Here is an 18,602-nt window from a genome sequence, read left to right as displayed (position 1 = left end):
TCTGTTACAGACATTAATGTTGAGGTTAAGATCAGTGACAACGGATATAGTATGAAGCTAGATTTCAAAACAAATATTCTTGACTCGCAGGTCTTCTTTTTCCTGAGCTCAACTGAGTCAGATGATGGTTCATCCAGCCTCTCGTTCTCTTTGGGCATGTCTGTCAAGTCTGTCCTCTTCGGTGATCTTATTCGAGATGTAGTAGATGAAAACGTTGTAGTACCTATCCTCAGTGATTTAGACTTTTCTGAAGCTGCCTTGCTCGCAACGACAAGCCCACAAGAAGCTAGCTACCCAAACCCGCTTTCGAACGACGTGGCGACAGAAATATCTAGTGGCCTGGGCGTCGCCTTTACCATGAAGCTGTCTGAAGTCGTCCCTTTCGGTACCTTCTTCCTTGGTGTTGATGGCAGTACCTTCAAATTCAAGGTCCTTTCTGAGGGGCCGATTCCTGTATCAGCCCTAGTGAGCAAAATCATTTCTTCTTTCTCGTCCATCAATCTGCCTTCTCAACTCACGGTAGCTGATATTCTCGCTGGCTCTCTGAAGAGTTTCGAGTACAACGCTGACAACGACGACATGTCGGTTTCTGCAGCTATTGATGACTCTATTGTTATAGTACCCAGCATTCTAACACTAGATGACCTTTCAGCAACTTTTGATATAAAAAGTGTTGAATCCCCACCAGCTACAAATCATGACTTCAGCTTTGAATTGGATTCTGTTTGGGACATTGGTGGTCTTGAATTCACCCTTTCAATTGCTCGTGAACCAGTCAGCCATGATATTTCTGCAAAGGGTTCTTTACAAGATAATCTACCAGTAGGTTCCCTAATTCAACAGTTTGGAGTGTCATTTCTCCCATCTGTGTTGAACAATATTCTACAGAACGCAGGTTTCGACAGCTTTGTAATTGCAGACCCGAGTGTCTCTATAATTCTGGGAGACGACTGGTCAGTCCACGTTTCTGGCACTGCAGTGATCAATACCTGGCAATGTTCAGTAGAAACACTCGTTGGTAGAGTAACTAATGACTTGGTCATGGCCGCAGGTATCACTTTGTCGAGTGTTGGGATAATTCCTGCTGTAAAAGGACTAACGGGAGGCGCCCTTGATATTGGGGGGATACCAGGTGCAAGTATTTTGTCCAATGCTCAGGTCGCATTTGTGATCTCTGCTGGTTCTATACCTGCAGATCAGGGTTTAACAATCTCCTCCCCACTCCTCACCGATGTTAACATTGTGGAGGGTGTCAACCTTGCAGCGTCTTTTACACTCCCAACCGACTGCGGGCAGGACGACTTTTGCAAAGTAAACAAACGACTCTTAGGGGCTGACATTGAGTTGAGGCTTTTTGCATCTCTGACCACTACCAGTGACCTACACTTAAAGGCTGTAGTAGGGACACCTGTCACAATATCTGACGGTATTGTCATGCAAAACGTCGGGTTTGAAATCTTCGTCGGAACTAAAATGTCAATAGGTATAACTGGCTCTCTCGAGTTTGAAACTCCCCCTGTGACTTTGACCGGTGGCATCGGCCTCTCAGAAAGCGGGGTGTACCTCCAAATGTCCACGCAGGGTATGTGGAATCAAGCGTTTGGACTAGATTTCCTTTCCATTGGTAACATCAACCTGGAGGTTTCCATTGCACCCGAACCCACCGTTATTTCTTCTTTGCAATTCGGTGGCCGGGCTGTGATTGGGTACCAGAACGACCCAAGTGCTACTCCTATCACAGGCGAAGGTTACATAGGCGTGGATATTGTTAACCCAGGAGAAGACTACTGCATGGGATCAGTAAGCGCTCTGACCATCCCGGCTGTTCTTAGTGCTTTTGGCCAGAACCTCCAGCTCCCCTCTTTCTTGTCGGACATTGGTTTTCCTCAAGGTGTCAACTTTTCCTTTTCACCCATTGTCCAAGCTTTGCCCAATGGTGTTACTATTCAACAGGGCTTCTTCTTTAGTGGCACTATGGAGATTCTATTCTTCAGTGTTACTGCTGATTTAAAAGTCGATACAACATCCCTTTATGCCAGCGTCACAGTGACACCGTTCACGATAGGTAACGGCTTGATCCAGGTGTCTGGTTCAAGCTCGGATACTGGTCCTGTCCTGTTAGTTGATATTGGCTGGGATCCCCTCAAAGCAGAACTTCGCATCGACGGGAGCGTTTCTGTCCTAGGCATTCAGGCAAGCACCACGATTACCATGGACAGCACTGGAACTCGCTTTTCTATCGAGGGGAACTTTCTCAATATCTTCTCTGCCTCTCTTGACATCAGTGCCAACTATGGATCTCTGAGGGAAGCAGACTTTATGGTTGCTGGAACATTCAAGAACGATCTTTTCAGGTATGTTTTTTATGCTTGAAGAATGACATACATGGCATATATTCATATTTCATTGTACGTAAGAATTGCTCTTCTTCCGACCTATCGTCTATTATTGTATAGTCTTTGAAAGAAAGTTGGATTTCAGGGAATTACGTTGGTGTGTCAGTCTGTCTGTTTGTGTTCCCGCACACTTGGTCAGCAATAACTGGCAAAATTTTGGATGCAGGTTGGTTTTGGAAAGAAAAATTTCAATATCAAATTTTGGGGTTTCCTTGTAACTTCCTGTTTTGCATCTCCTGTTCTGCACATGTTTTGGTGCTCTTTCAAATGTATTTTGATATAGGAAGTTCAGATATAGAATATTATCAGATATCAATGATGCAAATATAGACCTGATTTGCATAACTAATGCAAGAAAATCTATAAAAGTGTGAAATAATGGAAATCCCATACTTGTTACACATATCACGTAGTTATATGTGAACATAATGTATATGTATTATGCATGTAAATGTGGCCTATGTTCATAGCACACTTCAGGGGAAGATTGAAACTGCACTGAACAATATCATGAACGAGGCCAACAGTGCACTAGAAGATGCCAAGAACGACGTCGCAGAAAAACAACAGGCCTGTGATGATGCCAGAGGACCTTTTAATGATGCACAAGCCGCTGTAAGTTGACTCGTCGTTTGCTTCCATTTTGAACCATTTTTTGTGGAATCACTTACATGTATGTAAAATCATTGAGCCCACGTTCTTTTAGTCTGACGAGATTTAGACTGGTCCTACCTTTCTTTACAAATCAAATCGAATTTGAGGTAAACTTCAGTCCAATTTTCCAACACACTGCTAACCTACTCCTTGAACACAATTCAACCCGTGACCATGACCAAACTTGCCGTCTGCACCTGAATTCGTTTGAAATATTCGGCTTGGTGCAGCTTGACGCCAGCCGACCTTGCTCCTGACCTACTCCTAGCAAGGCGATATAAGCTCCTTGCTCCTAGCCATGGTTGGGGGGAGTTTGGTAGTGTTCGGGTGTCTTATGTGTAACAGAGGCTTTAATGAAGATGTTCAATGTTCTGTTAACATAGTATTACGTTTGTAGTGAGACACGGGCCCCATATGTTCATCAACATGGCGTTCTAACAGAATAATCATATTCCAAGATTAGTACCTGAGCGTTTATTTAGGACTTTCAACTAACATGGAAACACTTGTATAGACCATGACATTATATTTACACAGGTTGACAGCAAGAAAAGGGACTTCGACAATGCAGTGGCAGCCTTGCAGGCAGAAAAGGCTAAGTTCGACAGTGCTGTCCAAAGTCTTGATGACAAACAGCAAGAATGTGACGGCATGGACTGTGCGTGGTGTAAGTCATGATTTGACTGTTGTTGCTAGTCATTGGACTCAAGTTGCCAATAAACAATGTCTAAATTATACTGAAATCTTTTAAATCATCCGTTTGTTTTGACCACTCATATTCAGAATCTCAGCAAGCAAGCATGAGCAGTAACTAGATGTGTAACGAATGGTATTTGTTGTACACGTAATGCCTATCTTATATCGCCACAAACAGATAATATACCCTGCCAAACGGAGAAAGGCGTGTGCATAGCGGCTTTGGAGGTAATTTTCATTTCTGTCCGTGTGTGTGTGTGTGTGTGTGTGTGTGTGTGTGTGTGTGTGTGTGTGTGTGTGTACGTACATGCGTTCGTATGGGCGGGCGTTTATGCGTATGTTTATGCGTATTTGTGGGTGTACCTTTGTGCATGCGTCTGCGTGTGTGTGTCCGTGCTTGTGCGTGTGTATGAATGAATGAATGAATGAATGAATGAGACTTTATTTTCGTGTCGTGCACTTTCCCGCGCCCAGCCCGCGTGGGCTTATACGACACCGATTCAATAAATTATACATAAACAAAAGAGAATCAAAGGTACAGATAACAGAATCCAAACAAAATATGTGTATGTGTATACGTATATGTGAATGCGTTCTTGTCTGTCCATGTAGATTTAATTGAATCTGAACATGTAAATTTATTTGTCTTTTCTACCATATCATTAGATAGCCAAGGGGGCTGTCGAGGTCGGAAAGGGATCATTGAGTGCCGCACAAGGGGTTGTTGACGCCAGTAAATTGACCCTTGACGCTGCTATTGCTACTTTGGAAGCGACATCAACTGTAGTCCATGACACATGCGAGTACGTCACTGACGTATCCTATCGTATCCTGTCTTATCATTTGCTTCATTTTTTGTCCCGACTACCCCAGTTCACTTTACATTATGTACTTATTGTTGCCTTTTGATTTAATGCCTTGTATGACACTAAATTGAACAGACTGGTGGCCGAAATATAAATGTGTTTATAAACAGCTACCTCGTGTACTTGGTAGAAATGGCAGTTACGTTTCCTAAATGAAATGGTGTACTATCATAATAGCTGTGTACGTAATACATTGTGCACCTTCAACGTTTTGCAAGTAAGTCACCTGCATAATGTTATCATGTTTCAGTGTGGCTCTTGTTGCGGCTGAGGAGGCCTTGACTCTCGCTGAGGAAGCCAACAAGTTTGGAACTAAGATCGCGGAGAAGGTATTTTAATGATATTTTGTGCTTGTCCGCAATAATTCTAGTTTCATAAACGCTGCTGTCTATGTTCTGAAAACCTGTAATGGCCATTTCTTGCTTTGATTTATTTTAACTATTACATTTGGAGGGTTGTGTTGATTATCATTGTTATTTCTGTTTTCATGATGATTTGATGATGCATGTACGGGTAAAAAGGAGGTTTAATTGAGGGTATTCTATTGTATTAAGTTGGGTCTGTTCATACCAATTTCAGGTTGTGGACACCGTCTTTGGCACGATTGACATTCAGGAGCTGGGCTTCAGTGTGGAGGTAGCCGTGGCACAGACAGGACACTTCGATGGATGGATGGTGGTCTCATTCTTCCACGAAGCCGCTCAGGTAATTTTTTCAATGTTACTTTAACTTCCCCCACCATGTGGTGCGTAGGGCGGCGCCAATCCCCGGTTCAATAGCCATTGGGCTACACAGTAGTGCCATCACTACAGCAATGGGCTAGTTCACTGGTAGTGGGGTGACTTTAACCCCCATACTCTGTTCCAGGTGCTAAGTGCTAAGCCGCGAAAGTAGTATGCACCAATTTAAAGTCTTCGGTATGTCTCGGCCAGAGATTGAACTGAAAACTTATCGAATGCAAAGAGAAACCCTTTACCCACTTCGCCACTCCATGGCCACCGGCTATGAGCTAGTAAAAGCTATTGAGAAGATATTGTTTGTTATCAGACATAACAAGTCAGCTGACAACTTGCCTGAATAAAAGTGGCCAGGCAGTTGGGTAATATGGCAATTGATGCTGATAATTGAAATTACATGCTCCTGTTAAATTCTGTATATTCTAAGTTGGTAAGGTTATATATAGTATATATAGTAGAGGGGATTCATTCTTCAAGCTACCGACATCTTGCACACGCAGTCTTTCCTCAGCAAGACATCTGGAGCCGCATAGATTTTTAGGTCGTTTATTTAGCCTGACACAGTAAGTTGGTAAGGTTGCCCTTTAGTTAAAGCTCCGAAGCTAAAGTTTCTGTGTTTAAATCCCTGGAAGGCCACAGAGTATCATTTACACCTATTTCCTCACTCGACAATGGTGAAAATGAGTACCTACATGTACATGTAGATTTGGTCAGGGACGTCTTCTCGAATAGTACGCAGATCAAAGGTCCCGTTTGGGGGGAAATCCACTTCTCGAGCACGTAAAAGATCCCACCACGCTCATAAAGAGTAGGGATCCTTCATTGTGTAAGCGGTTCAAACATGACAGTCTGGTATCAGTGCTGACATGATGAATTAAAAAGGGGACAGGCTAATCTTCCACAATGTGTGGTCAATCTAGATCAATATATAAAAGTAATCCTCGTTGTTTTCGTTATTCACCAGCGATACGACATCACCTTCCAACTGCTGTCCATTGACGACATGGTGAGTGACATAGTGGACATCGTGGAGAACTACCTAGGGGTGTAAGGACAGCAAGCAGCCGAGGAAAACACCGAAGAAAGGCAACGTTGAATCTCTCTCTAACGACCAAGGCTTCATGATGTATTGAACATTATATTTTCGCTTATGCTAGCCATAGGTTTCAGTTTCGTTTACGTTCACGTCTATGTCTATCTATACTGACTTTGAGTTGCTGATAATTGCACATGGATTTTATCTAGGCATATTATAACTAGGTATGTTATAAAAATAGGTATGCTATAAATGACAAACTCATGTTATAAATGCGATATGATAGACTTACATTATTTTTAGCACCAGTGATATGCAAGATATACGAAGCTGGAAACCTTGAGAGTGAAAAAACAACAACTGGGGTTTTATTCTCTACCTCAAAAGCTGATAAACGTGAATACAAATGTTCATTCGACCATATGTACCGTAAATCTTGCTTTTTCACACGCCTGATATTACAGTAATAGTTTTATGACTACAAGTAAAACTTACTTTGAATGTGATACCATAGAATTCATTCTAATGTAACGTTATTGAGAATGCAGATATCGACATGTTTATTTGCTTTGTAGACTACGAGCTTGATAGCAAGAAATACCCTATAAGAGGAACTAATAATATAGATCTAATAACAACATACGATAATGAATCTATAAGGTTAGTTAGCATAGAAATGTAGCCGTACGTACATGTATCTAAGTTAACACTTAAACAAAAAAGTTACTATATTCAATCAACAGTACTCTTGCATTACTGATTAGCATTATTCATTTCATATTGCCTATCTAGTGATCACTTTCAATTCACTTTCAATTCTTCCTAATTTGAACAAAATTAGTGGCTTATATAACTATGTAGCTGTTTCGCTGAGATTGCTAATGATGGCTTTGCAGGTGAAACTGTATACACCAGAGAGATGACTGCAATGGTTGGAATATCTGGGAGAGGATAACTAGAAGTCATACTAATGTATAAGCACTCTCTCTTTAAACCACCTAAATATAGTAGTATCTATAACTATGTAGCTGTTTCGCCGAGTGATGACTTTGCAACTTAGAATCTGTATACACCAGAGAGGTTACAGCAACGATACCAAATAATTGGTATATCAGACTATGGTATGAGATAACGCGAAGTCGTCAACATTAATCAGCAAATGTTACTGTTTCCTTTTTATTCTGCGGCTTTGCTGTATTTATTCAAGACATGATAATATAGAGAGGAGTTGATCCCTGTATTTTGTGTCTGAGAAACATCACATCATGTACGCACATTATCGTGCGTCCCTGTTTCAACTTGTACATCATCTAAAGTTTGAATAGACACACTTATGTGGAACCTCTTCAAACACTGGTCCTGTCTTTTCTTTTATGATATCTGGTTCGTTTTTCGGGGCAAAAGTGAATTTCATCCTTTTTTTTAGAAAATCTTAAAAGCAGAAGTGCGGTATTTTCTGACAGTTACATGTGCCAAGGGAAATGACGCAATGGTGGGATTGTGCTTAGGGTTGTCAACTTAGAACCTGAAAGTTCTGGGTTCAAATCCCTGTACGTTTCCACTGTCCATGGAAAGACACTTAACATCTATTACCTTTGCTATAGTTTTTAAATATTTTTTTTTAAACTTACGGTATTTATCTGCAGTTTTGTACGATTTACAGTATGGTGGAAAAAGTTATTTTCTTTTTGGAAACGGCCGAGAATTTATGCGTGCGCGGATGTCATCCATATAATCAAAGCAACATGGCCTTAGGGGAAACAAAAAAAAAAAAACAGATCTACTCGGTGGCAAAATCGATGCACGGGGTTATATCCGGTAGAAGATACGGCCTGGGAGTGGATGTCGACTCAAAATAACACACTATAACGCTACAGGTGCGAGTAGGAAGCTACATTGAAGAACAACAGTGGATTAGTGGGACATAGCTAGCCAAGAGTTTCAGAGTGCGGCAACGAAATAAAGGATCGGACTCCTCAATACGATACGCCAAAAAGTAGTTACTCAAGAAATTGGATATGATTTTGGAAACGGTCAGACGTTTTAGCTTGTATCCACTAGCTTTGGTCAGTGGATACTAGATGAAACGTTTTAAAAATCATAATATATTATCCAGTTGCTTGAGTAACTGCTTTTTTGGCGTATCGTATTCCCTGGATGTCTAACCTTCATCGACGACTCCTCACGTAACTTGTTTTTGGACTAGTTCAACCGATTAAAGTAGGAAATGATGACCAAAATGTGCTAAGAAATGGCACTAAATTTTTTATGTCAGACAGATCTCCTCATCCAAATTTTGTTATTTTGCCGCCCTAAAATTGATTTTGATACCTTAAAACGATTCATTTTCCACAGGGCCTACAAAATAACCAAGATAAAATATATTCCATACCTGCCGCTCCAGTGTTAACGTCCATGGCACACGAAGAACACGTTGCATGATTTCCCGGTACCCATTACATGCTGTAAAAAATGGGCAGCTATAGCTAAAAAAAAGTGCAGCTATAGCTAGACCATGTAGACAAGCTGATCGGGAGTATGGTTGGGAATGTGATGGAGGCGACGGGACGTAATCCGTTCAACTTACGCCTGAACACCGGCAACTGCTTTTACTTTAGTGGCGGCACCGAGGCACATATTGTACACATTGTTGATGATATTGACAGGTACTCGATATCCGGTTTAGCCTTTTGTAACTTTTGAAGATTCAATGTTTCTAAAGACTGGCAGGTGTCGCTTCTTCCTGGACGACTAAAGCATATTGTGAAGCATATGATATAGTGCCACATGTGGTGTATGTTCTTGTGGACTGGTCCAACAGAAAGAACGTACACGTACAATAGATCCATGCCAATATAGCTAGATTACAAATACTACGTTATCTGACTAATGCGTTGATGATTTAAAACGTCCTTACAACTAAGAAAACAACTGACGCAATTGCTGAATTAGACATGTTTTTTTTTTCTCTCATCGTGCCAGAAATCTGACAATTACACAAAAATGGTGTGGTCGTAGGAAACATTTTCTTGCTACAGAAAAAAATGAGTCTAGTATAGAAAACAATATACAGTCACGTAATACTATATGCTCTTATTTATGGAATATTGTCGTATAGCCAGGTGATGTTCACCAATCAGAAGTCTCCATTAGCAGGTTGTCAGAACACCCTAACCTACCCTTAGGTGAAAAATCATCTCGACCAATCAGCGTCGACCGCATTCTGTTCAAATGACGTCAGATCAAACATGATTCGGGGTTCCGCCATCTTTGCGGAGAGAGCACGTCATAAGGTCGCAGAACAGTTTATAAACGTTTCGTAGTTGTGACGTTCTTATTTTTTTTTGATTGTCTTTGTTGTGTTTAAACAAAACATAAAGTTTTAGACCACACCACTGAATCGTTGAGTCACCATAATGGTCATACCGGTAAGCCATTTACAGTGATGCCTAGAGATGTGGGGCAAAGACCGGTAATGGTCTGTCCCATTGAAATGTATGGAAAACATGTAAGAAAGAAGGTGTAAAAAGTCACCTGCCTGAGTGAAACCGCATAAAAACCACACATTCAATAAACTGTCAATTTTGTTGATATATTAAAAAAATCCTATACTGCTAAAGGCATTCAAACACTAGCACAAACTTTCAGAAGTGACCTCTGACCTCTATCACCAGCTGATGATAGCATGGAAACTCAGGACTTCTTTTCTGACCTGGACACACCAGACATGGCACAAACTCCATTTTTTTACATAATCAAATGCAAATAACCCTTACCTATAACATCCAGCTCCAAAAAAGCAACAGATCCCAACATTAAGACATTTTATACTGTTTCGTACATGCGGTATCGCATGCGCGTAATCCTGGCATTTTCCCTGTGCCTTTTTTTTCCAAATAAGCCACGCGTGCTTTAACCACAAACTACATACGTGTATTGTTTCGAGTTCTCTTCAGTGTATATTAGACCAAACTGCACACTTGTCAGCTAGTCTCAGTATGTTAAAACCATCTCCCAAAAATTATACCGACAAAAGGTGGAATTTAAGGCAAAGCATATTTCCAAATAAATTCAGTAAATTTTAATTATCATCAAATGTATTCAGACATTATTTTGAGTAATATTTTTTTGACATTTATTTCCTAAAACTATGTGTTGAACTTTTACTTTTATTGAATATATAGAATTATTTTAAAAACAATTTAGTAAATCATATAATAATTGGACCTTTTCAGCAAAAGGGTTCTCGAAAAATTCATACAGTTACTGTACTTTATAGTAACAAATACACTCAAGTACAAATACACTCATAGTAACAAATACATTCAAGACCCACACGTGATGCTTGGTATCTGCTTGGAGATTACCTTTCGATGCTATGCAGTATTTGCTTAAATGTCATCAATCCATACCACTATGTATCTGCTTGGAGATTGCGGCTCCATACAACCCAATGTCTGTTTAATTATCCTTATAACTTTAATCACATTATCAGCAAGAAAATAAACTACTCCCATCTGATGTGTAATACATTCACAACTATCAAACTCGCAAACGTCCCGATTTCCATATCCCCCTAGTAAAAACTTCTCTTGCCCAAATGTCGGTTAGATACAAAGGTGTCACCTTATGGAATGAACTAACTCCAGCCCTAAAGAATCCTACCTTGTCTCTGCTCTCACTCAAACTAGCTCTGAAAAACCATCTGATAAATGAACCTAGCCCCCTGTAGTAGTTTCATTTGGTGTTTTTCTCTTATTTTAACTCATACCAATTCTTATCATTATCATTATTGCGCTGTATTTACAACTTACATTACCTTATTTCATTGTCATTAATTTATACCGAACAAATTTGATTATCCTTACTGTATTATTTCCATTTTAGATTATATTATATTATTTCAATTTATTGATTAAATTTAATTTTGTATAGTTTAGAGGAGGAGGGCCCAGTATAAGCATTCAATGCTTCTTCCCTCCTCCTGCACCTGTTTTATCCTTATTTTGTATTATTATTGTCTATTCTGTTTATGTGCAAACTAATAAAATCAAAAATAAAATAAAATCAAAAATACTATAACTAGGTCAGGTGTGGCAAATATGGTCATGCATACCATATATGATAAAATCCCAAATAAAACCACATTAAAAGCCTGTATAAAAAATTAAAAAAATTAACGCCTGAGGGCATTTTTTCACTCTACCTTCGTACAAAAATTTAGGCCATATAGCCCCAAAATTAAGAAATTGAATCCATTTGACGAAAGATGAAGAAGAGAGATGATGTAGGGTTGGTATGGGTTGGTATGATTACGTCAACGAAGTATGAACCAGTACGCGAATGATACACGCAACTATATTTATATTTATATAGCCGACGTAACCACCTTTCGGCGTAACTCATTTTCTTTATGTTGCTGCTCGTTTATGCCAGCAATTTCTTACACATTTCTCTTATTAACCATGGTAGGCGGCAGATGTAACACATTTTAAATGTACACCCAGCGTCGTCCCATATCAGAATTTGCCGTAGTACAAGCCAGCATATGCTTGCCTTTTGTAGAATGTATGCAGTGAACTGAGTTCTGGAGCTGGAGTTGCATAGAGCCTTCTGTGTCCTAAACCGTGCCTCAGTCCCCAACCGTGCCTGTCCCCAACCATGCCTGTCCCAAACCGTGCCTGTCCCAAACCGTTCCTGTCCCAAACCGTGCCTGTCCCAAACCGTGCCTGTCCCAAACCTTGCCTGCCCCAAACCGTGCCTGCCCCAAACCATGCCTGAGCGGACACAGAACGGGACACAGCATAACAGCCCAGAACCGTGCCCGGAAGTGCTGTCAATCATAGTGATTGGCGGGGCCAGGCACGGTTTAGGACAAGGTCATCGCGTGTCCCGAACTGTGCTCAGTCCCCAGGCACGGTTTTGTACACGCGCCGAGTGTCCCAAACCGTGCCCGGGCATAGTTTGGGACAAGGCCATCGCGTGTCCAGAACTGTGCTCAGTCCCCAGGCGCGGTTTGGACCAAGGAACAGTTTGGGACACAACAGAGCGCCGGTAGCGCGAGTGCCGTCCTGTGAACGAGCTTCGGATCGCGGAGGAGGTATTTGTTTGAACAGGCAAAAATAAATTAATGTGGCCTTAGGCAGGGGAGGATTGGCAGATGTACGGATTTTTCGCATTACAGTCAGCGTCGTCCCACATTGGATCGGCGGTACGTCCTGAGTACCAGTACTGGACGCATAGCGAATCCCCGGACCCTAGATATTTGACGCTTGCTGGTTCACCTGGGTGCCAACCCTAAAAGAGAGGATTAATTCAACAATGTAAGACATGTCATGATTACAATATTTACCTTACTGGAGGAAATCACTTACCAAAAAAATGGATCCTTAAATTGTCTGTTTACGATGAATACGTGGAACAATGTACCATGCCTCGTGCGCGACTGCATTTGAAATCAGTAGAATTCAAATGTAACGAGGACAACAATTATCTTGAAAGTTCATCTGCCTTGGTAAAAATCATTATAAAGAAAGTTTAAAAAGCAACAAGGCAAGTTTAAAAACTGTAATTTCCAAAACAAAAAAAAATTGACTCACCAAAAATTTAGACTGTACGAAGAATCGCGTCTTTGTCAATTTTGGGTGTTCATTCCTTGACAAAGACTGGAGTTGTACAGTCAAAAACTTGGGTGAGTCGAATTTCTTGTAATGAAAATTGCAGTTTAAACTTGCTTCATAATGAGGACAACAATTATTCGAACACCAATAAAGAATAATAGTTATGAGAAGATTGATAGGGGCGATGGAAACAGAATGCCTATTTCCCATTTAAAATTCAAATATTGTGACAGGAATGCCAGCAGGACAAGGGTTAAGACAATAACGTGCCCAAAACACGAAATATCACACGCACATAATATCCATTATTGATCTTCATTATTATTGTCTGAACCCCAAGATACTTACCAAATATCATTACAATATACCCCGACTTATGACCGGTTAAGAACAAGACAATTCCCATGTATGATGTATATGTACCTACGACATAACCTCCTCGACGAAGGTGATAAGAATGTGCAACAAACAAGATGAAGACCAGAGTGACTGGTCGAAAGCTCTAGGTGAGAGATTTTTTTTGTGTTGGACCAAAAGTTTTAACTTTAAACATGTAACTACCAACACAGATGAACTTTCATGACAGTATAAGATGAACATTAATCGACTATTGTTCTTGTCAACAGAACACGTACCCTGTACTGTCCCAGGGGTAAACCGTCCACCGACTTTAATTCGTACATATCGAAGCGGATGCCAGTACCGATCACCCTCATCCCGATCCAAGTCTGATCGAAGTTGCCTCCTGATGTTTTGACCAGGTGTCTTAGAGCGTGGTCCCATTCCTTCGTTTTAGGCATGGCTAGAGTAGCCCCTTCCTCCACACAGGCCTGCTCTGCGTCCGGAAATGACTTTTGGATGGGAACAAGTCGGATACAGCGCCACCCTACTCGTATGTAGCCATGCTGGCAGCCATCAGTTCGCACGTTTGAGCCAACTGATAGTGCATAAATATAGAATAGGTAACTATTAGCCCACTACTCACAAAAAAATTATTATAGCAAAAAGTATTTTCTGTTCGTGGAAACAAGTCGAAAGGGAAATTTCAGTTATGGACTAATATGAAAAGAGACATTTCCCCAAATACACCTCAATACACACTCAGCAAACACATAAGGAAGCTTGGAACTGTTGTATGCATGAATTAGCTGTAGTCGTTAACACAGTCATGCTTATATCGTTATATGACCTCAACCCCATTCCTTTCGCAAATATCTACCTGCAGTTCCGAAGAGGCTTGTTCCGAAGTTGTGCTATTTGTATTCCGTCCCTCAAAACGTATTAACGGTGCTACTGTATAAACTGAATGTAGTGAAGGCCTACCCGAAAGTACATTGACCTCACACAGGCTCAGAATCCGGTTGTAACCGGGAAGACGGACGCCCACATACCGCCCCTTCATCCCCTGACATGAGACCGAAATGGACGGTTTTTTTACGTCGATTCGGTGATCACCACCACACCTGGGGTTCGTGCTGACCTGGTCGGAATCGCCGATGTGAATGTTGAAGGGGTTGAGTCGTTCCTGACAGCAGTCCATCCGGTTGAAGATGAGCACCCTGTATATAATAAAATACATATCAAACAACCAACCTTAAAAGTGAATTATCGAATCGTCTTGTAAGCTTAAGAACAGTTTGTGTTTATCTGTGTGGTTGTGTGTGAGTGAGTGAATGAATGTGTTTGTGTTATCCTCTTTCTCCCACTGTGTCTCATTGTCTCTCTCTGCCTTGTGTCTCTTTCTCTCTCCCTCTCAATATATATATATATATATACATGTCCGTACCTTTCAATCGCATACGGCTGGCCAAGGTCCACCCACCAGCTTGGATTAGTTTCTCCTGCAGCTGTAGTGTGTGTGCAGGATCCATGGTAGTGGTTGGAGTCAGTGTTTCCGTCTACAGCAAGCCTGGCATTCCATTCTTTCCCCAGAACGTTTTCATTACTTGATTGAACCGCTGTTTTACCCAAGGCAATATTCACTTGTGCCTCGGGCGAGAGAACTGTCATGTCCCAGTTACAGCTAGACTGAACCGCTGACTTCTCAAAGGCAATATTAACACCTGCATCAGGCGAGAAGACTGCAATTAGCAGTGTCATAGTTACATTCATTGGTGACTCAAGTCAACGTCTAATAATCGGGTTTGGACCATATATGCAAATGCACCCAGGGCCACAAATTACCAGAACACGTCATGTATGCTTCTGTTCACGATGCCAGAATCTGCATTACCCCTGTACACCCTACTTTAGTCCTATTCAACCTGAATATTCTCCATCATCACTCTGGCCTTTTTGAGCTATTCTGACACACTCTGAACATTGTCCGTCATTCTGGCCTATCTCAGCTCTTCTGACATATTGTGAACATTCTCCAACACACTTTTCGGTATTGTAAAAAAGAAAGAATTAAATCGTTGGATCACATGACACACCATACAACGGTATGTTACGAAAACGTTGACATTGAGCGTTACATACCAGTCCGTGTTGAAATCCGGTACACTTCATTTGCCCAAGTCCCGCCTTTGCCGTCCGCTTGACAGGCGGTGGAACGGCCGTACTTGCAGTAGGTGTTGTGCCCGTCAGCAGACCCGAAACACTGCCCGCCATACTGTACAGCAAACACGGTAAAGGACCGAGATTTTGCTGCCTGGTAACATTTCTCGACGGCGTTACTCCGTGTTTTGTAGTTGTGCATGTCCCCCAGGCCTGAATCTAGCCCCTCTAGTGTTGGAATGGCACGACTACTGTGGTCCTTCCAGCAACCCAGGCTATGGTAACGATCTCCTGTGTGGGGAAAGAAAGATGCAGCATTACCGTCGACAAAAGTGACGGCTATTCCAGGATCATGATAAACCATTCTAGTACATGTCGCTAGATGGCGTAGTTGATACGTAAACCTGGTGCTATTTCGCCACATGTCGCTAGATGTGTGATTCATCATTTGTTCAAACTGCAAGTCCTGTCAAAGTCGGCAACGCAACAGAAAAATGCCTGCTCCATTTTAGCGATATTTACCACGAAAATAACGTATGTGGTTTACATTTCCTCTGATGTGAGTTTCTAGGACCCAAAGCCTCTTAAAAAGCAGAAATTTGCCCACGAAAACGGTCGGGTGAGGCGCGAAAGGTCGAAGGTCATAGGACACGTCCTTTGCGCAATCACCTTAAAACGCAGATTTAGCTAATTTTAGGGGATTTCAAATTAATACAATTACATTATCGATTTTTAGGCAAACAAAAGGATAGAAACCAATCCAAATGTGCAGATTAATTTTTTTTTCCTTCAGAAGTTTTATTTTTATTTTATAAATTCAGAATGCAGCAGTTAGTTTCTTAAATGTTTTCACAAATACAAAAACAATATCTTTCTGTCATCTGTAAAATTTCTACCACAATTTTGCTGTTTTCTTAAATGTGACTGAAGACAAAACTAAAATCAAGATATCTACTTTACATGTACGGCTCTATAGCCTGTTCATGTATAGGGTGGCATATGTACAGCATTATCTCCAAGTAGATGTAGAAGAACATGTCTTTAACAAGAATTCCGAGAGTTTTTATGAATGTTTTTCTTTGTCTTATTGACTATGGAAATAAGGTCGTAATTAGCAAAATCTAGTATAATTGATGGTTTTCTTAATTCAAATGACAATATTTTTCGTGTAAAATTCTTCTCCTTTGTCATATATCATTTCAACATGTCCTCATAAATTGCAAATGACTCCCAAATTAACATAATATATGCATAGTGGTGTTAACCTTCAAGTAACTTACACATGTCACAAGGTATAAAATTCCCATCATTCACCAAGTCACAGAATTTTCACATTTATTATGCAAATCAGGTCATAATTGGCATAATTCCGCCTGCCACAGATTGAATAGATTACATGTATAAAAGTATTATTATATAAAACACTGTAATCATATAGTTTCCTCCTTAATTATGCAAATTAAGTCTTTATTTGCATAATTTACATTTAATTATGTAAAACTCTCTCTCACCTACCTACACATCAAAATGGATGAAAATACGTTGTTCCTATCTGGAGTTATTGGCTTTTAAAGGTTTCGCCAGAAAGTCCCCTGCAGGTTCAGAACAAGCTGCTAGGGGGACCAAATTCACACCACTTATTCATGACAGAAAAGGCTGTCTGTCACTAAAAAGTCAAGACCATAGCATTTTCAGAACAAAAGATACAAAAACCAGAAGTTCCGTTGCAGTACCAAGGCCATCGACCAGGAGGCCCATATTTGACCTTGACCTTCGTCTTCCGAAGACTTACCAGCACACCAAATATCATCACAATCCATAAAGGCGTTATGAAGTTATGCTGACTACAAATGTGCGGAAACACAAACACACACACACACACACACACAGACAGACAGACACACAGACACGACCAAAAACAATACCTCCATTTTTCATGAAGGTAATCATTTTTAAGCACATGTAGGGCGGTAAATGTAGAAGTTATCTCCAAGCAGATGTTGGTGGCATCCATGATCTGACTTTTGTGTCATCTTCAAGCAGATGATAGCGCGCCGAAATGCCAGCTTTTTGTAAAAGCACTTTTTACAGTTGCTGTTGTGTAGTGATTTAGTGAAACAATGGTGGATGTGATACCGCACATGCATGTATATCATCAGTTTATCGAGGTTTTCAACACCGCACATACCAGAAACCGGACAGCAAAAGCGGACTTCATAGTCCAGGCACCATTTGTCAGTCTGGTCCACGTTACGACACGTGAAGCCTCTCTGGGTATTGTAGTCAGCAAAAACTTCTCCCGTCAGGCTGGCCTCCTGTTGGGTGCTTCTAACCCGGGCCTGGATACTTGTTGGTGCCCGGCAGACCTGGCCTTGATACTCCTGGCGAAGAAGGTACAGTAGTTCTGCGTCTTCATTCCCAGTTGGATCATCCCGATCAAACCACACTGTCCAACTTTCATAACAGGGATCTTTGACAGAAGAGAAAATTAAAGAATCTGTCATCCAAAATACGTTTTAAGAAAAAAAATCAATATTGAAGAATGGAATCTTCCACCGGCACCCGTATATAAAATGAACCAGTACACAAATCTTTGAAGTCCAAAATTAAATTGTACGCACAAAAAAACTTCTTTAGAATAGACCCTTCCATTGGTGCCATGTTACGTTATAGACCAGTCCAAAACCATTTACACAAACACCAAATATGGTATTTGTGTACAAACACCCCTTTCCGAATTGATTTTGAAAAAAAATGCCTCCCCTCTTTAAGAATGAATTCTTCCAGCGACCCCCACCTTATGTTATGGTCCAGTTCAAAACACTTTTACTTACAATTTGACTTTCTCAAAATCGCTCTAGGATTCTAAAAAAAGTGCCATACAACACTGCCTTTTGTACATGTTTGGACGGCTTAACTTGAGAAATTATGGATGGATTCAGAGGATATTTTAGTAGTGTCCGAGAAAGGATGGTGACGTTAGATTTTGGATATCCTAGTGCGATGAAACACTAAGTTTGTGTGTGTGTGTGTGTGTGTATGTGTGTGTGTGTGTGTGTGTGTGTGTGTGTGTGTGTGTGTGTGTGTGTGTGTGTGTG

General features: G+C 40.9%; 2 protein-coding genes across 2 annotated transcripts in view; one reads left to right on the top strand and one right to left on the bottom strand.

Moving 5' to 3' along the window:
• The first annotated feature begins 63 nt into the window (after positions 1–63).
• On the top strand, positions 64–6,400 carry LOC109464207. The gene is made up of 8 exons (XM_019761141.1): positions 64–2,354; positions 2,867–3,011; positions 3,588–3,717; positions 3,925–3,974; positions 4,413–4,549; positions 4,863–4,941; positions 5,192–5,317; positions 6,314–6,400. Exons 1-8 carry the CDS (start codon positions 157–159, stop codon positions 6,398–6,400), a joined length of 2,952 nt encoding a protein of 983 aa, XP_019616700.1. The 5' UTR covers positions 64–156.
• A 6,123-nt stretch (positions 6,401–12,523) lies between these two features.
• LOC109464206 overlaps positions 12,524–18,602 on the bottom strand; it is an 8,119-nt gene continuing 2,040 nt past the window's right edge. The window contains exons 2-6 of the mRNA XM_019761140.1: positions 15,487–15,795; positions 14,792–14,987; positions 14,329–14,564; positions 13,641–13,942; positions 12,524–12,682 (exon numbers count right to left, since the gene is read on the bottom strand). Coding sequence (XP_019616699.1) covers positions 12,524–12,682; positions 13,641–13,942; positions 14,329–14,564; positions 14,792–14,987; positions 15,487–15,795 — 1,202 coding nt within the window. The remainder of the gene's footprint in view (positions 12,683–13,640; positions 13,943–14,328; positions 14,565–14,791; positions 14,988–15,486; positions 15,796–18,602) is intronic.

Source organism: Branchiostoma belcheri, unplaced genomic scaffold (genome assembly GCF_001625305.1).
Source record: "Branchiostoma belcheri isolate BF01 breed outbred unplaced genomic scaffold, Haploidv18h27 scaffold134, whole genome shotgun sequence".
In the NCBI taxonomy this organism is placed as follows: Eukaryota; Metazoa; Chordata; class Leptocardii; order Amphioxiformes; family Branchiostomatidae; genus Branchiostoma; species Branchiostoma belcheri.
Note: the sequence above shows the minus strand (reverse complement) of the source record. Positions and strands in the feature narration are given on the sequence as shown.

What these genes read in the sequence shown, in the direction of transcription:
- LOC109464207 (XM_019761141.1), top strand. Translation starts at nt 157, where the DNA reads ATGTCTGTCAAGTCTGTCCTCTTCGGTGATCTTATTCGAGATGTAGTA. An exon ending in TTCAAGAACGATCTTTTCAG is followed by an intron (nt 2,355 to 2,866) that starts GTATGTTTTTTA and finishes CTATGTTCATAG; the next exon opens with CACACTTCAGGGGAAGATTG. An exon ending in TTAATGATGCACAAGCCGCT is followed by an intron (nt 3,012 to 3,587) that starts GTAAGTTGACTC and finishes ATATTTACACAG; the next exon opens with GTTGACAGCAAGAAAAGGGA.